At 37.7% G+C, this 18,552-nt stretch overlaps 1 protein-coding gene across 4 annotated transcripts in view; it reads left to right on the forward strand.

The window, feature by feature from the left end:
• The window catches only part of ST6GALNAC3 (ST6 N-acetylgalactosaminide alpha-2,6-sialyltransferase 3), a 486,754-nt gene that overhangs the window by 192,619 nt on the left and 275,583 nt on the right, over positions 1-18,552 (forward strand). For all 4 annotated transcript variants that reach the window (XM_006919335.3, XM_025052098.1, XM_025052097.1 and 1 more), the window contains exon 2: positions 17,413-17,607. In XM_006919335.3, the coding sequence (XP_006919397.1) occupies positions 17,413-17,607 (195 nt within the window). The remainder of the gene's footprint in view (positions 1-17,412; positions 17,608-18,552) is intronic.

Genomic DNA, 18,552 nt, shown 5'->3' on the forward strand with positions numbered 1-18,552 from the left:
ACTATCATATTGCACTTCTAATCAAAAAATAAATTGAACATAGTGGTAGGCTTACAGAAGAAGAGAGAATTAGATTTGATTAGATTAGGTTTAACCTGCCTGGAATAAAACTGTCTGCCTTTCCTGTTATTTGTCAATGTTTATAGCAGGTTTTGTCTACAATGCTTTCACTATTATTTCCAGGTGGTAAAAGGCAGTCAAGCAGAAAAGACACTCATAAATGTCAGAAAAGAGTAAAGTTTCTTTTACATTTCAAGGGCTTTGAAGGTCAAGTTCAACCTACTTAAGGGAGCAGAGCGATGGGTATGTAGTAGCATGTTGGTAGTGTATTTAGGCATATAATTTATGTGAAGTTAATGCACTTGTCTATTATGCTAAGAAAATAAACTATCTTGGGAAGGCTTTATTTATTTTATACATTGTGTTCACCTATTTGAAGGTAAGATAAGTCAAATTTCCATAATTTTTGTTGAGGAAGGAAAGATGTTCGGCTTGCCAAAAGTGATCAGGTTATAAGGCAGTGTGATTCTTTCCTTGTTCCTTCTATTATAATTCAGTTCTTTTTCCTGGCAGCTTCCCCACTCCATGATATGGCAAAGACGAGCTCTGTTAGGAATTTTTGCAAACCAATGAGAGATCCCCCCACCCTGCCCCACCACCATAGCCTTTATTGAGATGTTTTCTTTTTCTTTTTCTTTATGAGGCTTTATTTTTTTTCCCACCAGGGAGCCTGAGCAATTATAGTTTAAAGCTACTGAAAACAGGTATGTTCTTTGATATCAAAGAGCTTCTTGAAGATTTTTCAAACTAAAGGGACCCAAAGGTTGTATTTCAAGGTGTTACTAGCATAGGTCTTTGTAGTTAAGGACTCTCTGAATGTTCTACCAAGTGTATTATTCTTTAGAAATGTTGGACTTCAGTACTGTTGTGCTTGGTAAAAGGTAAAGTATTTGAGTGTGTGTATGTGTGTATGTGCGTGTGCGTGTGCATGTGCGTGTGTGTGTTCCCAGTTCTGCTGAACTGAAGTCTCAGTAGTTACAAATTGTTTCTCATGGTGCAGGATTGAGGATAAGGTATTGGAATAGAATAGACATTTACTGAACACTCAATATGTGCCAGATACATAATGTATATTACTTTTCTCAATCCTCACTGTTCTTATGAGAAGAACATTGAAAGGCCCCATGCTTTTTTTACATCTAATCCTCATTAGGGGTTCAGAGAGGTAATGTGTATGTATTTAGAGCAAACTAAAGTTTCTTTAATGTTCACAGCTAGCTCATGAAGGTAGGCTCCAGAGAGGAGGTATTAGAAGAGAATAAAATCTGGAAATCAAAGCCAATTTCTTGGAAAGTGTGTGCATGTGTGTGTGTGTGTGTGTGTGTGTGTATGTTGTGTGTGTGTGTTAGGGAGGTAGAAAACACATTTTCATACTCTAAAATGCATTGAAAACTATAATATCACTAGATGATAAAAGTTCAGGTGTCTTTTTTGAGGAAATGTATTTTTGGCTACCCTACTTAGGTCCTGGTTTGATCTTATTTTCTTTGACTTTAATTATCTTCTTTCCCTCCTGTTGTCAGTTTTTAATCTGAAAATCCCTGTTGCTTTTCATATATAGGAAATTCACTTCTCTCTTTGCTTTTACCTTCTATTTCCACACCATGCCTTGTCTTAGAAACCCAAAATGTCTACGATAGTATTTTACTAAACAATGAACCATGAATGTGTATTCAACAAACATCTGTTGAGCACCACCTGTATGAGATATTATACTAGGATGATGTAGTGTCAACAAACACACATAATTCCTGTCCTTGTAGAATTTCAACCCTAATGAGAAAGACAACTGATCAATCAACATTTGTATGAAACTTTGGTGTTTATGAAGGAAGGAATTTTTATAAGTTTTATCAGTTAAACTTCATAAATCTGTGAGGAAACGGCTCTTAAAAATCTCCATTTTACATTTTAGAACTTTGTAGATAGGAGCTACTTTGTCCAATGAGGAGCTGAGTTTAGAATATTGTCTACCTCCAAATCATCTTTTCTTTTGACTACATTGCCTCTTGAAAAGGATTAAAACAAAACTTCCAGAGATATACAAGCATCTGTTTTCACTTACAATAACTATTTTTTTTTTACCTGAAAAACACAGAGGCAGAAAATAAATAAATTCATTTAATTTATTGATTCATCAACATTTCTTGAGCACCTAATAAGTGCCAAAGAATGAGTTGCCGGGACTAAGGGTCCAAGATGTGGTCCTTTCCTTTAGGACATTGTAATTTATTGGAGTAGACAGACATATAACTAAATAAATACAGGCCACAAGATAAGCGATTCTCAAGGTATAATGTAAAAATCACTAGCTTTTTAGACAGTCTGGTTTGAATTTTGACATCACTGCTTATTAGCTGTTGTCCCAGGCAAATCATTTATCCCCTTTGAATAAGTTTCTTCAACTGTAAAATGGGGGATAAGAGTATTTACGTGGATTGCAGTTGTAAATATTAGAGGAAATGTGTATAAAGGGTCTAGCATAATTCCATACACACAGTAGGTGCTCAATTAATGAGAGTGTAATTATAATATGACTTAGACAGTACAGATTTTATATCTACATGTAAAATTTGTAATCTACGTATAAAATGTATATTATATTTGTTTTACATCTATCATCTAGCTAGCTAGCTAGCTAACTAGCTATGGACTCTACAAGAATCTGACTTCCTGATGAGATAGTAGAAAGGCTAGGAGAACTATCTGAGAGATGGCGAAGTTTTTAGAGTGTGAAGACAGATTGGTTTTTTGTTTCATTTTGTTGGGTTTTTTCCCCCCTGAACTGAAATTCTGGGTAGACAGAACTATTCCAACATATGAAGCCATCAAAAAAGCATGGGGCCTTCCAAGAACCACAAGATACTTATTATAGCTAAAGTATTAAGTATGAGCTTGGGGAGGCTGAGAGATAGGCTAGACAAACAGTCAGAGGTCAGATCATAAAGAGGCTTTTATATCATGCTAAGCCACTTTGATTTTATCTTATACAGACAACTTTCTCTCACCTAAATAGAAAATGACAAGCCTTGAGTTAAAGTGATTGAAACAACTTATCTTGTTTTGTGGAGTTCTTGATTACACGGAAAGAATAGGAGATCTACTAAAAATTTATCTGAAAAACCAAGACATGATATGTGTTGAACAAGAATCTTTATAGTCGATGGACAATGGAGAAGTGAGATTTCTGGTGAAATATACCATTAGGAAGCATCTTAAACCAAGTCCCAGAAGGAGCATGCAGTGCTGACATGTTATAGGCCAAAGCATCCTGCAGCAAATTTTGTCCATTTCATGGCAAGTTCTAAAGCAGCAGGGACATGGCTCAGAGTGCCTGAACCCCAATAGAACACTTACCATTTTTCCCTGAAAGTCAGCATAAATATTTGATAACATCTCCCTTTCTGTGAGGAGGCCCTCTCTCAGTGGGAGTGGTATCTGGTGGTATCTTTTAGCAGAACAGAATTATTTGTTATTTTAAGCTTTTCTTTATGTCTTCAAGGTGGGTTCTAAAAGCTCCTAAAGTATTTTGATTTTGAATTCTCACAAAAGTATTTTTTTCTTTCATAGTAATTCAATATAAAAGGCAATAAAAGTGATATATTCAGAAGTGTTCAGGACCTGCTATCAGTGCCACATGGGAATAAACTACCTTGCCACTTGCACATCCCTGAGGAGAAAAGAATCACAATTCGTATTTAGGAAATATTGCATGTGTTTGTCTCCGTTTGGCTCGTATTGTCTGCTCTGCTGAAAAGTAGATTTCTTTGCAGATAAAAGCTGCCCCGTCTTGCTGAACTGCTCATCTATTTTGCTTGGGAATCAGAGGCTTTGTTAAAATCAGGAGTAAAACCCAATTTGCAAAATATTGCCTAAAAATAACGAAATGCAGGAAAATCTCAAAATGTGCTAAGACTAGGGTCCAACTTCGTCCTTTGGAAAATTACCTAACAAATTCGGCAAATACTGTTTTTAAGTGAGGAGGAATTATGTGTTTTCTAAGTTTCATCTTATGAATTCATAGTTAGTTACTCAAGAATAAACGAAGGTGTGGAGGTAGGTGGCCTTGCCTTTTTGCTGAGATCGGCCAGTGGATATGCACTTAAAGGAGATGAACCATGCAGCGCTCACCCAGGGCTCCGAAACTGTTCCCAGATGACTCATTTGTTTTCGAGGTTTGTGTACAAAGGTTTCTGGCTTGGCTGCTTTTGCCAATGGGGAGGCATTGGTGAACATGACACACAGACTTTCTCCTTTTCAAGAGCTCACAGTCTAACAGAGAAAGAGATATTAAGCCAGTCATTTCAACAGTGAACAGAGATATACAGGGGAAGTTCAATGTGCCATAAAGGGTAAGCCCTTTAGGGGTTGTGACAGTTCAACCATTAGGCCCTAATTCTGCCAAAGCATACCTACATAGGCTAGGTCTTGAGCACTAGAGCAGAGATTTTAGTTGAAATATTAAGATTTAGCACAAGCTCACTTTCTATCGACTGAAACTGTTTCTAAAATTTGGGGAAAATGGCTTTTTTTTTCCCCCACAATTTATTGGTAATTCTTTCCCTGGAACTACCTTTGTGTGTATTTTTTATGATAATGGTTACTGATTAAATATGAATATTTGGCTTAGAGAATGAGCAAATAGTCTCCAGAGAAATCTTCATCTTTATGCAGTCCCGCATAAGATATAAAAACAAATTTTTGTTTTCTTATTTTAAGAAATATGCATTGAAATGAAAAATGTCAGCCTGTCTTTGCTTTTATTTCAGATTTTCAACAAACTAACTCAGTGGACACTTAAAACTTTTATTGTGAGTGCCAGGGCTTAGTGGAAGTGGTTTGACCAGGTGTATTAACCCATCGGTGTCCACATACATGTGGGAGACTGAACCTGATCCTGTTCTGTACAATTTATTGAAAAAATGTGGATGCTTCTTTTTAGACAAGGGTTAAAAAGGAAATAATCTCTTTTGCTGCAAAATTTTTCTCAGCAGGTGCAAAATAGCTGCAATCAGGTAGGCTTTGGTAAGTGGCAGTTGCTATCTACCAAGTTGAAAGATCACAAATCCTCACCCCATTTCTATTTCAATTACATAGACACCAGGCTCAATTCGTGAGTGTCTGAAGGCATCCCTAACTCTGTGTAAGAAATGGGCCTGGACCCAGGACAGGAGCCATGTATAAAGCTGTTGCAAGCCTTCCTTTTAGTAATACCAGCTTTGGCCAATCAAGGCCCCTGGGTCATCACTACAGAGTCTTAGATTTGAGAACCACCTAGGATCCTAAAAGCATTCCATCATACAGATGAGGAAATCGAGACCTAAAGAGGATAACAGTCTTCCCTGTGGCCACATGGGTTATAGACTTAGGAAAGCATAACCTCTAGCATCAAGCTGCTACCTGTTTTGTGCTAGAGAGGTAATATACCAGATTACACTGATTAGTACCACTACTGCCTGGAGCATTGTGTCAAAAGAATTCAGAAGTTGCATCCTGATCTAGGGAAATAGTGCTGTGGTTGATTAACAGTGTCTTTCTTGGGAGAATGTAGGGGCATGGAGTGCTATGTGTGAATTTGACTGAATGATGAAGGTTGATTGGTAATCCACTAATTATCATGATATGTGAAGTTTGCTTCAGCACAAAGTGCTCTAAAGTCTACCTGGAGCATCAGGACAATTCCACAGAAGAGATGACATTTGGGTTTGGTCTTGAAGAATAAGTAGCAGTTTTCCTGACAAAGATAGTAAAGAAGAAGACATTCTATGAAGGAAAACTAGCTTATGCAAGGGACTTGATATGTGGCGATAAGAAGTTAATGATCTTTGATTGCCTGCTGTGTGCTGGGCCCTAAGCCAGGTCCTTTATGTATTATCTCATTATTTAATTCTTATAATGACTCTGATTTTATAGATAAGGAACAGGGACAAATAATATTAAGATACACAAGGTCATATAGCTGCTAAGTAGAACTGAGGTTGTAATTATTGGGACTATAAAATAACTTTAGTGATAGGTGAGGAAGATGAGACCGGGGAGGAAAGATATCATTGGTTTAGATTTGGACTATTGAATTTTGAGTTGCTTCTGGGACATTCAAATAGAACTGGCTAGTAGGCTTTTGGAAATATGGCATTGACTGACCTGGTCTTGATAATAAAAACGTATATCAAAGACTCACTGATAACAGTACAGGCCTAGTGCCTGTACTTCCAGGCTTCTGCTTAACAGTAGAGATCTTTCTGCCTTTGCTATTCTCTAGCACAGGAGACTATAAGTAATAAACTAATGTGCTTTATGTAGCATGAGCAATTCAAATTACTGTCAATGCAATATTAAATCCAGAATTGATAAGAAAACTATCTTACTTAAATATTCAAGTGTTCTTGGCACAATACTATTTATTGTCACCATGAGACCTGTGTTCTGGCAAAACTCTGCTTGTGTTCAGCAAAAGAGTGTTTAATATTATGTGTTCCTCTGCCAAGGTTCAACTTTGACCTACAAGAGGACAGCGTCTGTTCCTTAGAGAGATACAGGGAGGTGCCGTAGTTGATTTCTGGCCATAGGGATGGGGTGTGGTATGCATGCCTGTATAGGGTAGTCTAACCATGTTCAAAAAAAGATGGGTTTTCTTTTTTCTTCTTCTTCTTCTTTTTTCTTTTTAACGGCTACAGCACCTGGTCTTTCTGGGTGGTCTCCCGTCAAGTACTAACCCTGCTTAGCTTCCGAGATCAGGCGGGATTGGGCACATTCAGGGTGGGATGGCCGTAGACAAATTTTTTGGTTGTTTTCGTTTTCATTATTAACTTGTACAATCTTGAAAAGAAGATAACACCCCAAAGGGTTTTTACGTTAGTGGAGTCCAATGTCCTGGGCAACTCCCAGACTCTTTGTCACCCTTTCTTTAGGGACTTGTGTGGTTTTCCTTCCTTTAGGGTGAAGGGTGAAGAATAGGTTACAATAGTTGTCTAGGCCCCATGCCTGATTCTTTTTGTTCCCTAAGATGATAATGATGATGACAACTACTATGATGACAATACCACCATATTTCATTGATTTTAAAATGTTTTCCCATTTTTTCACATAACTGAGAGTGATGTATATCTTATACTAAATGCCACCTTGCAGTTGCTATCAGCCTATAACAAATTGAATTACTAAGATCTTTCTTGAATCACATGGGTAGTGTATACTTGTATCAAAACCTGCTTGAGTACCTACATGTGGTTCAAATTTCCAGGAGAGATTATTTTCCCTTTATTTTTGCTGTGCCTTTTTGAATGCAAGCTTTATTTCTGGAATATTCTAACTTTAAGGAAATACTATTTTGATATCTTAGCTTCTTGCAGAGGTCTCTTATTAGACTTCCCATTTTGTTTTTCTTATATATAGAGCAACAGTATGAATAACAATTGATGATATTTTAGATTTGATTTAATACTTTAACAATAAATTTAACAGACAGTACTTTCGGGCTCTTTATATGCAGTAACTTATTTAAACCTTTATTAGTCATATTAGTTAGGGTACTACTGTTTCCTGTTTCAGGTAAGAAAACAGATGAGCAAAGAGGTTAAGCAATGTACCCAAGTTTACATATACTGACTCATTTAGTATATCTTGACCACCCGAAGGCTATGATAGGATGCTGGTGGGAATCTGTTTTCATTCCTGTAAAGTACTTGGCACTGTATTTGAAACTTGCTGAGCCACAGCAAACTTGCAGGTCCCTCCCCTCAGAAAATTGGCCATTGTCTGTTCTCCTTATTAGAAGGACAGAGTATCCTTTTGTTATCCACTTTTCGTTCCCTGATGTGAGATTCTAACTTTAAGTGTTATTCTCAGATAAGAGTTTGTTTTCTAAAAAATATGAATTCTTGTAAGTCTTCATTGCATGCCATATAAAGGATGTTGCTTTAATCAGGTTTACTGCCATTCAGATCTGCAAATTCTGTCAGGAACTTCAAAGCAATTCTCAGTGATGAGTCCAGGTCAACAAATACTCAAATTCTTCTCTCTTCATTTTATATTCCCATCCAATTCTTCTTCCCCCACCTCCCCACCACACCCACATGAAATCTACACAGAAATCTCCAAGTGAGGTGAATTAAGAGGAAAAAAGAAAAATTTATGGAGTTTTCCATTTATAGGAAAACATATTTTTCCTCTTATAAGAAAACATATTTTCCTAGTGACTAATATGAAACTTTTTGGATAATTCACCACATGTATTTAGAAGAGAATAACTTTTTAATTCCTCTATCCTTCCTTCCTTCCTTCCTTCCTTCCTTCCTTCTTCCCTTTCTCCCTCCCTCCCTCCCTTCTTTCTTTCCTTCCTTCCTCCCTTCTTTCCTTCCTTCCTTCTTTCCTTCCTTCCTTCCTTCTTTCCTTCCTTCCTTCCTTCTTTCCTTCCTTCCTTCCTTCTTTCCTTCCTTCCTTCCTTCTTTCCTTCCTTCCTTCCTTCTTTCCTTCCTTCCTTCCTTCTTTCCTTCCTTCCTTCCTTCTTTCCTTCCTTCCTTCCTTCTTTCCTTCCTTCCTTCCTTCTTTCCTTCCTTCCTTCCTTCTTTCCTTCCTTCCTTCCTTCTTTCCTTCCTTCCTTCCTTCTTTCCTTCCTTCCTTCCTTCTTTCCTTCCTTCCTTCCTTCTTTCCTTCCTTCCTTCCTTCTTTCCTTCCTTCCTTCCTTCTTTCCTTCCTTCCTTCCTTCTTTCCTTCCTTCCTTCCTTCTTTCCTTCCTTCCTTCCTTCTTTCCTTCCTTCCTTCCTTCTTTCCTTCCTTCCTTCCTTCTTTCCTTCCTTCCTTCCTTCTTTCCTTCCTTCCTTCCTTCTTTCCTTCCTTCCTTCCTTCTTTCCTTCCTTCCTTCCTTCTTTCCTTCCTTCCTTCCTTCTTTCCTTCCTTCCTTCCTTCTTTCCTTCCTTCCTTCCTTCTTTCCTTCCTTCCTTCCTTCTTTCCTTCCTTCCTTCCTTCTTTCCTTCCTTCCTTCCTTCTTTCCTTCCTTCCTTCCTTCTTTCCTTCCTTCCTTCCTTCTTTCCTTCCTTCCTTCCTTCTTTCCTTCCTTCCTTCCTTCTTTCCTTCCTTCCTTCCTTCTTTCCTTCCTTCCTTCCTTCTTTCCTTCCTTCCTTCCTTCTTTCCTTCCTTCCTTCCTTCTTTCCTTCCTTCCTTCCTTCTTTCCTTCCTTCCTTCCTTCTTTCCTTCCTTCCTTCCTTCTTTCCTTCCTTCCTTCCTTCCTTCCTTCCTTCCTTTTTCTCTTCCAAAAAGTATTTACTGAATATGTTCTAAATTCAAGACGCTGTGTTTGATACTGCCTGTTTCTCAAAATTTATTCACATCCTCAAGAAATTTTTTAAGACATAATTATAGGGGAATCCTTCCTTCCTTTTCCCTTTCTCCTTACCTCTTTCTTCCATCTTCTTTCTCCACCCACCCCATTCCATCCTATCCCCATCCATGAACTGGAAGCCAGAGAGGAAGAGAGATGAAAAGTGACACTTTAAGCATCCAACCTTCCTTTCTTACTTCACTGGTTATAGGGGAAATTGTGTGAGGTGATATGTCTGAATGTGCTTGAAGAGATAAATGCTGTTCCATGTAAGGTCACGTAGACTCACAGAAAAGTAAGATGTGTGAGTTGGTGTCATCATCATCATCCTTATCACTGTCATTCTCATCATTGTCATGATGCATCTGGGAAGGACTCCTTCCTTAATGACTCTAAGATGACCTGAATGTATCCTTATGCTCCATTTCAGTGTTCTAAACATCTTAAAAGTAAGGATTTGATTCTAAGAGACAAACCCACCTCTTTGTTGGCCTTATTTTGGTTTCAGCAGATGTTTGTAGAAACCAAATAAGGCCAAAAAAGATGCTAAGGTGGCTGAGAATACAGCAAAAGTACCTGGTTTGATTATCTAAGTACCTTCATTGTTCCTGGTTAGTTAGCACCTCTCTTTCCTCAACAGAATGCTAGAGGCACAGGGAGAAGATAACAGGTAGACTATAACATATTTCTTCCTACATTACAAAGATTTCATTAAAAAAATAAATAACTTTAGGACCATCTGCCCCAATCTCTGATATTCTCATCATAAGAACCAGCCCTTTGAATTATATTTTTCTGTCTATCTGTACAGCCACACTAAACAATCACTTTCTGGGTTCTTCATGCTATATACTTAATATCAATCTGCCTTGTATTTCTGAAGAACTTTGATTTCTTTCTGCTATGTGAAAGGACATACACTGAAGCAATTCGATAAAGACGAGGCCAAATGAGATAAAACTGGTTTTATATAATTTTTCAAAGTGAAATAAACTCAATGAACGTAGCCATGATTGTTTTCATCTGATATTGTAGTGATTTGAAAGTCAAATCTGGCCAGGAAAACTTAAATCCCCTCCTCCAATAAAATAAGAAAAATGTGCATATTGAAAACTCATCGATGTTTTTCATTAAAGTTTTAAAGTAGATGTTAGAAAGTTCACTGGGACTTCTTATCATGTCATCTGACAGATTCACAATGCTTTTGTTAACTTGAACTTCTTTATAGTGTTTCAGCTGTAAGAAGTCTCCACTGGGAAAAAAATATTCTTGAGGAAATTTTGGGCACGTGTGATTTTTCCCTAGGACTAGCTTTTTGCACAGAATAATTTGACAGTTGTGCCCATGAGAACTCTATTGCCTTGGTTTTTGTTTGTCAGATTTGTAAATTCTTACCGCATTAATTATACCCATGTCTGAAAGTTTCCTGTTGATGTAGGCTCCAAATACTTAACGCAGGTCACCATATCGATAGTGTTCTACTACTTTTAACCATTTTTTTTTAACAAAATGTTTTGCTGTCTTATCAAAATCAACATTTTGCTGAATAGCTGAATAAAAGGATCATGGAATTGTGGTGCTGAGAAAGGAAGGCATACCCACTCTCTCATGTTGGTTCCTACAAACTGCCTGCAATGACTCCGTACTGTTGATCGATATAGGGAACCTAATGTTTTTTTAGCAGACTTGGAAGAATAAATAATTGCATTATTTTTCCTGAGTGCTAACCAGTGGTACCCTGTGAGTCTTTTTAATACTGGGCATAAAGCCAGATTTAGGCAAAATTAATTAAATTTGCCCACAAATTACTGATTTTGAAGTAAATATTATTACCATGCTTTAGATCAGCCTCTTAGATTTCCATATGAATTAAGTATTTTGTTTATTGACAAAATTTATTACGAAATCTACTTAGCGTTAGTACTAGTTTTTAAAATTTATGAACCAGTTTTGTAAGAGCATCCCCATTGGTATGAGTAACAATTAACAACTTAGTTAATTCAGTCATTAGAACACAGGCTCCAGAGTCAGAATATCTGAGTTCAATACCTTTCTTTATATTTCCTTGCTCTGTGACCTTGGACCAGCCACTTAATCTCTGTACAGCTATATATAAATTTTTTTTTTTGGTCTGGAAATACAGAAGTATTTTGCCAAACGATAGCTCTCAAATATCTTCTGTTATGACTATGATGATCATTCATACATATGCACTCTACCTGGATTTTATTCTTAGTGCCCTTTCTAGGAGAAAAAAAGCTAATCTCTGAAAGTAACAATTGCAGTGTTCATATTGACATAATGCTCACTAGTGAAATCTGATGAAATAGTCCATCGTTGTTTTTGTTGTTATCCTTCCTGAAAGGGTCTTTCCCATCTCCCAATCCATTAACCATACCACTTCAGGGACAGCTTTCCCATATCAGGTCTAATCCTGTCTAGCCCATGCTGATTATGGAAGATCTTGTATATCTGGACCTACAGTGTAGGTCCAGACTCTTTGGCATGATATACAAGACCTTCCATAATCAGATCCCTTCTTGCCTGTCTAGCTCCACTCCCTTTGCCCTCCCCAAAGCCTACTCTCAAAATCTAACCTGCTTACTTTATCACGTTTTCTTCATCAGCCTCCTGGATTCTGAAATATTGCTTATTCTCCCATGTTGACCTTGTTTGATGTTCATTACTTTCTTCTTGATAAGCACAATAATTCTCTCACCAGCTACACTGCCTAAAGTTGCTCTTGTTAAGCTCTTGTATGGACTCCACCAATATAGAACCATCTACCATTTTATTGCACTCCTTTTCTTGTTCTCCCAACAAATGAGTGAGATTTTCTCCAGAGCTCAGTATAGTTTAATAAGCAGGATCCAGTTTGTTGATTCAATAGTGAAAACAAAACAAATGAAGGCTTTATTTGTATACCCTGAGCTTTGCCAATTTATCCTTGTACAAATGAAAATAAACTTTATTACTTTCAGGGAGAACTGGATTTGGAACTTGGCCAATGGCACAAGGTAGAATTCCATTGATGGCACAACTTTTTACATAGTAAAGAATTTGTATTTGGTAAGGTCACAAATAGGCAGTAGGTAAGGACCTGCCAGTGTGTGAGGTGATTGAGCACTGATATAAATAATACAATTGACGTGGTACTTTATATTATTAAATAAATGACAGCATATGGACAAAGGTCTACACCATTTTTCCCCGGTAAGAAATTAATTAATACTATTTAAATAGAAAAATGCACCTTTATGCTATTGTTTATTATTTATGAAAAAGTAACAAAATAAAATCTAGCAACTGACTAAATTAAAAGTTAAGATTATTCTGTGGTTAAAGACTAACTCTGTGGTAGAAAGAATAAAAACATACAAATGTAAATATAGCTTCCAAATTTGCTAGGTCTAAATTTCGCAATTGTTTTCTCCTTAAATAATAAAGTTTCTCCCCATTATATTTTGAAATAGGTATTTCTGCTTAAGTCTAATAAATGATATTCCAACTCTAAAGAATGAGCAACTGGAATGCCACATTTTTGATGCATATTTTTGCAACACAGAGGGCACTAAATTCCAAATGTCTCAGCTGTTAAAGGCCCCTTTCAGACTTGCCCAAAATTAAGAAAAAAGAAGAAAGCTTTCTATGATGCAGTTCATCAGATCTGTTTGGCACAGTGACATTCTCTCAGAGCCTGTATGGATAAGTTGCACTGAATAGTTCAAGGGTTTGCAGATGCTTGGAATAATTGAGAAAAAGACATCTCTAAATTCTTATCATGCATTTACATGGGCTGGCTGATCCTCGCCAATTGGCTCATGTCCACCAGGGCTCTGATCATTAGTAGTTATATCATAATAATAACATCTTCTGTTTTTTCAGTGCTCACTGTGTGCCAGAACTGTGCTCTGCATTTTCTAACTCTTGTGTCATTGAATGTTCATGCTTCTGATCTTAGGAGAATGATTATTAAATTTATGCTAGATTTTTGCCGTATGAAAGTTTGTCAGACTGAGTCTTTTCTAAATTATAAACTTGACAAGTCTTTACTGTTGTTTTTACTTACCTAATTGTTGGTTGTTGAATCTAGGTGATGCTCTGATTACTTCAATAAAGGCAGCAGTGATCACTTCTATAAACAAATTGTTAGACATAGAACACATGTGTAAACAGGTAGCATCTTCTAATTTGCTGAGCGTTGATGGACTCAAAACAGTTGCTAGAACAAGCCAATGACGGAATAAATTTAAGTCAAACAATTAGAAGCAGGGCATTATAGTGTGTTAAATGGAAAATTCAAAGAAAATGGATTGATACATTTTCACGTGGTTGGAAAGTGAAGAATATTTCGGAATTATAAAATATGGTACATTTATCCTTTCATCATACTAGTGTAAGATAGATTGGGCAGATAATTGCATCTGAATTAATGTATTTCGCTTATTATTTTTTGTTTTACGATTTGAACCCTGTCTACTTCCTTAGCATCATCTCCCACTACATGCAATCTACAGTACTCTTTTGCCAAGTGACTTGCAAGTTTCTGACCAAATTAAGGCCTTCTGAACTTTTGTGCCTTAGTCTATGCTGTTCCTTCTGCCTGGAATGCCCTTCTCATCTTCACTTATCTAACTCCTCCGCATTCTTCAGGACTCCATTTGAATACCACCTCCTCGGGCAAGCACTCCTTGAATTGTCCATCATACAACTCTCCCCTCCATTTCCTCTGGGCTGTCATAGCACCCTGAGCATACCTCCATTACCTTATTTGATGTGTAGTATTACACTTTTCTGTTTACTTTCTATCTGCACTAAGTTGTGACTCTTTGGAAGCATGGTCTGCTTTTTTGGTTTTATTTCTATTTTTCAACACTTCACCAAGTCTATACAGAGTATAGATTTAATGAGCAATTGTGACTTGAAAGAGTGAATACATTCATATGTCATGCATATCAGTGTTTTTTTACTTCCCTAACTCCCACATCCCTGCTCCCCAACAGACTCTCTCTGCATTCTGGTATGTGTAGACTCTGAAAAGCCTCATCCATGGTTTTTTTTTGTAATTGCTGAAGCTCATGATCTGGCAGAAATGACTGCTAGAAAAATGCACTTTCACATCGAGTCCTGTTGTCCTTGCCTTGTAGAGCACAGAATGCGCTTGAAGTTATACCTTTTCTAGTGAAACTTCAGAGTAGTTTTATATCAGCACTATGAGAATGATTTCATGTTGAACAAGAATATGGAAGCATGAAGAAGGGCAAAGAATCAGGTCCAGGTAACACAACAGAAATTGGACTAGAAGCCTGAGTTATGAAAAGAGCACCTAAGCCCACTGCAAAATATTATTCCAGATCAATCACAGAGGAGTCAGTGTCGGGCTTTCTCTCTCCATTTGCTCACTTCATCCTCTCTGTACTCATTACTTGGTTCCTTTTGGTCGGACATGGGATGCAGACACAGATTATTAGGGAGCAGGCTTTTGCAACTGTGATTTCATTCAATTTTGAAGTATCTCTCAAAATTATTGATTTATTTTCGTCTCATTTATGCATTATGTATGTGTTGTTATGCGCTATCAGATAATTCAGAAAGGCCATCTATACTTTGGTCCCCAAATCCCCAGCCATGCAGTGCGGTGTAGCGACCAAGAGAAACAGAGAGCCATGCTGGGCTCTGGACTGGACAAAGGCACAAATCCCATCTGGGTCTCCTTCCGTGCAAACTGCTGTTTTGCAACAAGCTACCCGATGGTGATAAAAAGGTTCTTACCTGTTTACTTAATGGGTCACTGGCCCCTTTGCTTTTATTTAGCCATCTGTTCTGGTCTGTGTTCCTTTAAACTTGTAAGATCCATCACCTCGTTTAAGCTGTTACCTTGACACATTGCAATGTTTTGGACATAATGATTCCACAGAGGAGCAAATTAAAAATGGTTTTTCATGATTAGAAGGTTAAATGAGGTAAGGCTGTGGTGGTTAGTGATGAGATAAGGGGTTTTGAGGAGGCAGAACTCAAAGGACTTTCAGGTAATTGAAAAATTCGTCTGGTTAGAGAGAGGGATGGGGCTTTTACAAATTATAGGGGCTAAGAGCAAAGACTTCTTTTGGGTGTCTCTGATTTCTGGGGGTTTATTCTATTGCCCTTACAGAGAGTGTGACTATGGGCTCAGGGAGGCTACAGGGGCTGGCTTTGGGTTTCTCTTCTATTTTGGGGACATTCCCTGAAGAGCAAAAAAAAAAGCTGATTACACTATGAAGTGGTAAATTGAAAACACAACAGCAACAGCAACAGCAACAACAACAACAAACATTCCGTCATTCCCAGAAATTTATTTGGCTTCCCTTAAGGTTGAAGGAGAATCAGAGGTCAAGTCCAGCTTCATGGAGGAACATTTTATTGTGCCTTCACACTGGACTTTCAGGCAGAGTTGTTTCTGATGTCTGCCTTCAGCTCTAGATTTGACTTTCCACCTGACTCCTTGACAGCTCCATCCAGATGACCCACCAGTCCCTGAAAACTAGGACTTAGAAAGCCAAGGGCTTTATCTTCTTATTCCCTTAAGTCAGTTCTTGCTCTGACCACTCTGTTTTCTCCCGATAAGACCAGTATTTCTGCGGTTACTGAGACTCAAAATACCAGGCCTCTGACTTTTCCGTCTGCCACTTCTATCCAATTAGTAGCCAAGATTTCTCCCTCCCATCTAAATTGAGTTTTTCATGTCTTTTTTCACTTCTTTATTCCCTCTGCCACTGCTCTAGTTTCCATCCCTCATTACCTCTATCCTATCCAATTGGAATAAGTTCCTAACTAGTTGATGTCTACCTTTAGTTCCTCCCTATTCCAAGGCATCTTAAACACCGATGTTTGATTATAATAGTCACCTTTAAAACAAACACGAAAAAACATGAAAAAACATAAAAAAACAAACGAAAGCCTCCTTTGAATTTCCACCACCTAGCAAACTCAGTAGACTTCTTAGCTTGGTATCCAAACAGTCCCCATAAAGGTATCATTTGTGTTTCCAGCTTTTTTGTTTTCTCTGTACCCCAGTAAGAGAAAGTGCTATGTGACTGTGAATAACCCCGTGTTTTCTTGCCTCTTTGCTCAGTCCCTCTGCCTAGAAAGCTCCACTTACACTTCTCTACTGATTAAAACTCATGCATTTTATCAAACTCAGTCTCAAACACATCTCTCCTTTCCCTCACCCCAGTAGGATGCAGTTGCTCCTGCTCTTGTTCCACAGCAACATATTTAGGGGGATGTTCTTAAGCTGCTTGGCATGGATTTTTTTCCTACTCTTATTGTTAGCTTTTTGGATCCAATAGCACAGGCAAAATCTTGTACACGTGGAGGGTGCTAGATAAAGACACAGAATAATGCTTGATGATATTTTGTCTACAAGAATACAAAAAATCTGTCCATCCATTCATTTATTCACTATGCTATGTAAGATACTGTGTCAAGGACCTGGGATACGGAGATCAGTATGACATAGTACACCCCGATTCTCTAGAAACTCACAGTTACATGAAGGAAAAGTCAATAAATAATTATTACAGAATGAAAATTTATTTACAACAATGATAATGCCTTCAAGGTGTTGAAGTGGCGAGACTTTTTACCTCTAGTAGGGTAGATAGGCCAAGATTGAAGAGATGATGGTGGGGAAGGAATTGAACAGTTAGGAGGGACTTCCTAAAGTTGAGAATGCCCGTTTTAGTTTTAAAAACTGCATAGCAGTTGTCAAAGAAGATTGGGAGGTAAGGAAAGGAGGAGTAGGAATAGAATAGAAAGATAATCCAAGAAAGCTACTCCGCTTACTCTCAGAGGCTCAGTACACTAAGGCAACCTGGTCGCTAAATAATTATTTTCTGTCTTCAAGTAAAAATATGCTAAATGACAGAGTCCTTTGTTACTTTTGAAAGAAAAAGGGAGAGGAATAAAGAAACCTCCTTTTGTGACTGCTTTTGGTTGAAAGTCATTCATTCATTCATTCATTCATTTTTCTTCTTTTTTTTGATGTTTTGTAGAGAAAGTCTGTGATTGCAGTGAGCTTCATAGCAGCGTTCCTCTTCCTGCTGGTTGTACGCCTTGTAAACGAAGTGAATTTCCCATTGCTACTAAACTGCTTTGGACAACCTGGTACAAAATGGATACCATTCTCCTATACACACAGACGGCCCCTTCGAACTCACTATGGATACATAAATGTGAGGACGCAAGAGGTAAGACCTCAGAGGGTTACCAAGGATTCAAGGGTATCCATGGTAACAGCATTTTTTAAGAGCAAGATGACTCCCAATCATTCAACTAACTCTATCTGCTGTGGCGAGCTTCTTTGGGTCCCCAACATTTTCTCCTTTCTCATTCTTAGACAGTTAGTGACAAAAGTCTAAAGTCTGCTACCCTTCCTACATCAAGTCTTCTGATTCACTAGCTTCATGTGGAGTTAAGGAAGCAATTACCTGTTTTCCTGATAGTTTGTGGCTTAACATACATATCTTTTTATTTATTAACTCTGATCAGCAGTTACCAGCTAGAGAACTTGCTGGCATTATTTCTTGTAGGTCAGCTGGTTAGGGACAACTCTTTGTAGAATTGTAGAAAAGCATTTATACTCTTTAAAATGCTATAATCCTTAGACCTAGAGCTAGAAAAGGGCAAGCTGATTCTAAAATTGTCAACGGCTGCAGAGATAATGAGATTTAAAGAGTTTCCAAATTTAAAGGGGTTAAAATTATTTAAATCCTATAATCACTGAACCTCTAAATCTTGGAGGTACATTGGCAACTAGAAAGTGCATATTATGCTAGCACTCTTGCAAGCCAGGATTTGTATCATGGAGTGAAGGAAAAAATAACGAACTTCACAAAATGTGTGAAGTGTATAAAAGTCGTTAGTAAAATCATTTTCACTATTTGTTTCTATGAAGTGGGATGAACGCGGGGTTAGATGCAGAGTCTAATCCTGTTTGAAGTTGTTGGTGACAAAGTTATAAGTGTCCAGTTTGTCTACCTCACTGAGAAGAGTTTTGGATCAGATCCCATTGAAAGGTCATTTTGTAAAGATAACAGAGAGGAGAGTTATGCACAGAATGCTTCTCCTGTTCCGAGAGTTATTCTTAGCATCCAGAGAAGGATATTGAAAGCTGGTTTGGTCCATCACCTTTC

This window comes from Pteropus alecto, unplaced genomic scaffold (assembly GCF_000325575.1).
Source record: "Pteropus alecto unplaced genomic scaffold, ASM32557v1 scaffold25, whole genome shotgun sequence".
Classification (NCBI taxonomy): Eukaryota; Metazoa; Chordata; class Mammalia; order Chiroptera; family Pteropodidae; genus Pteropus; species Pteropus alecto.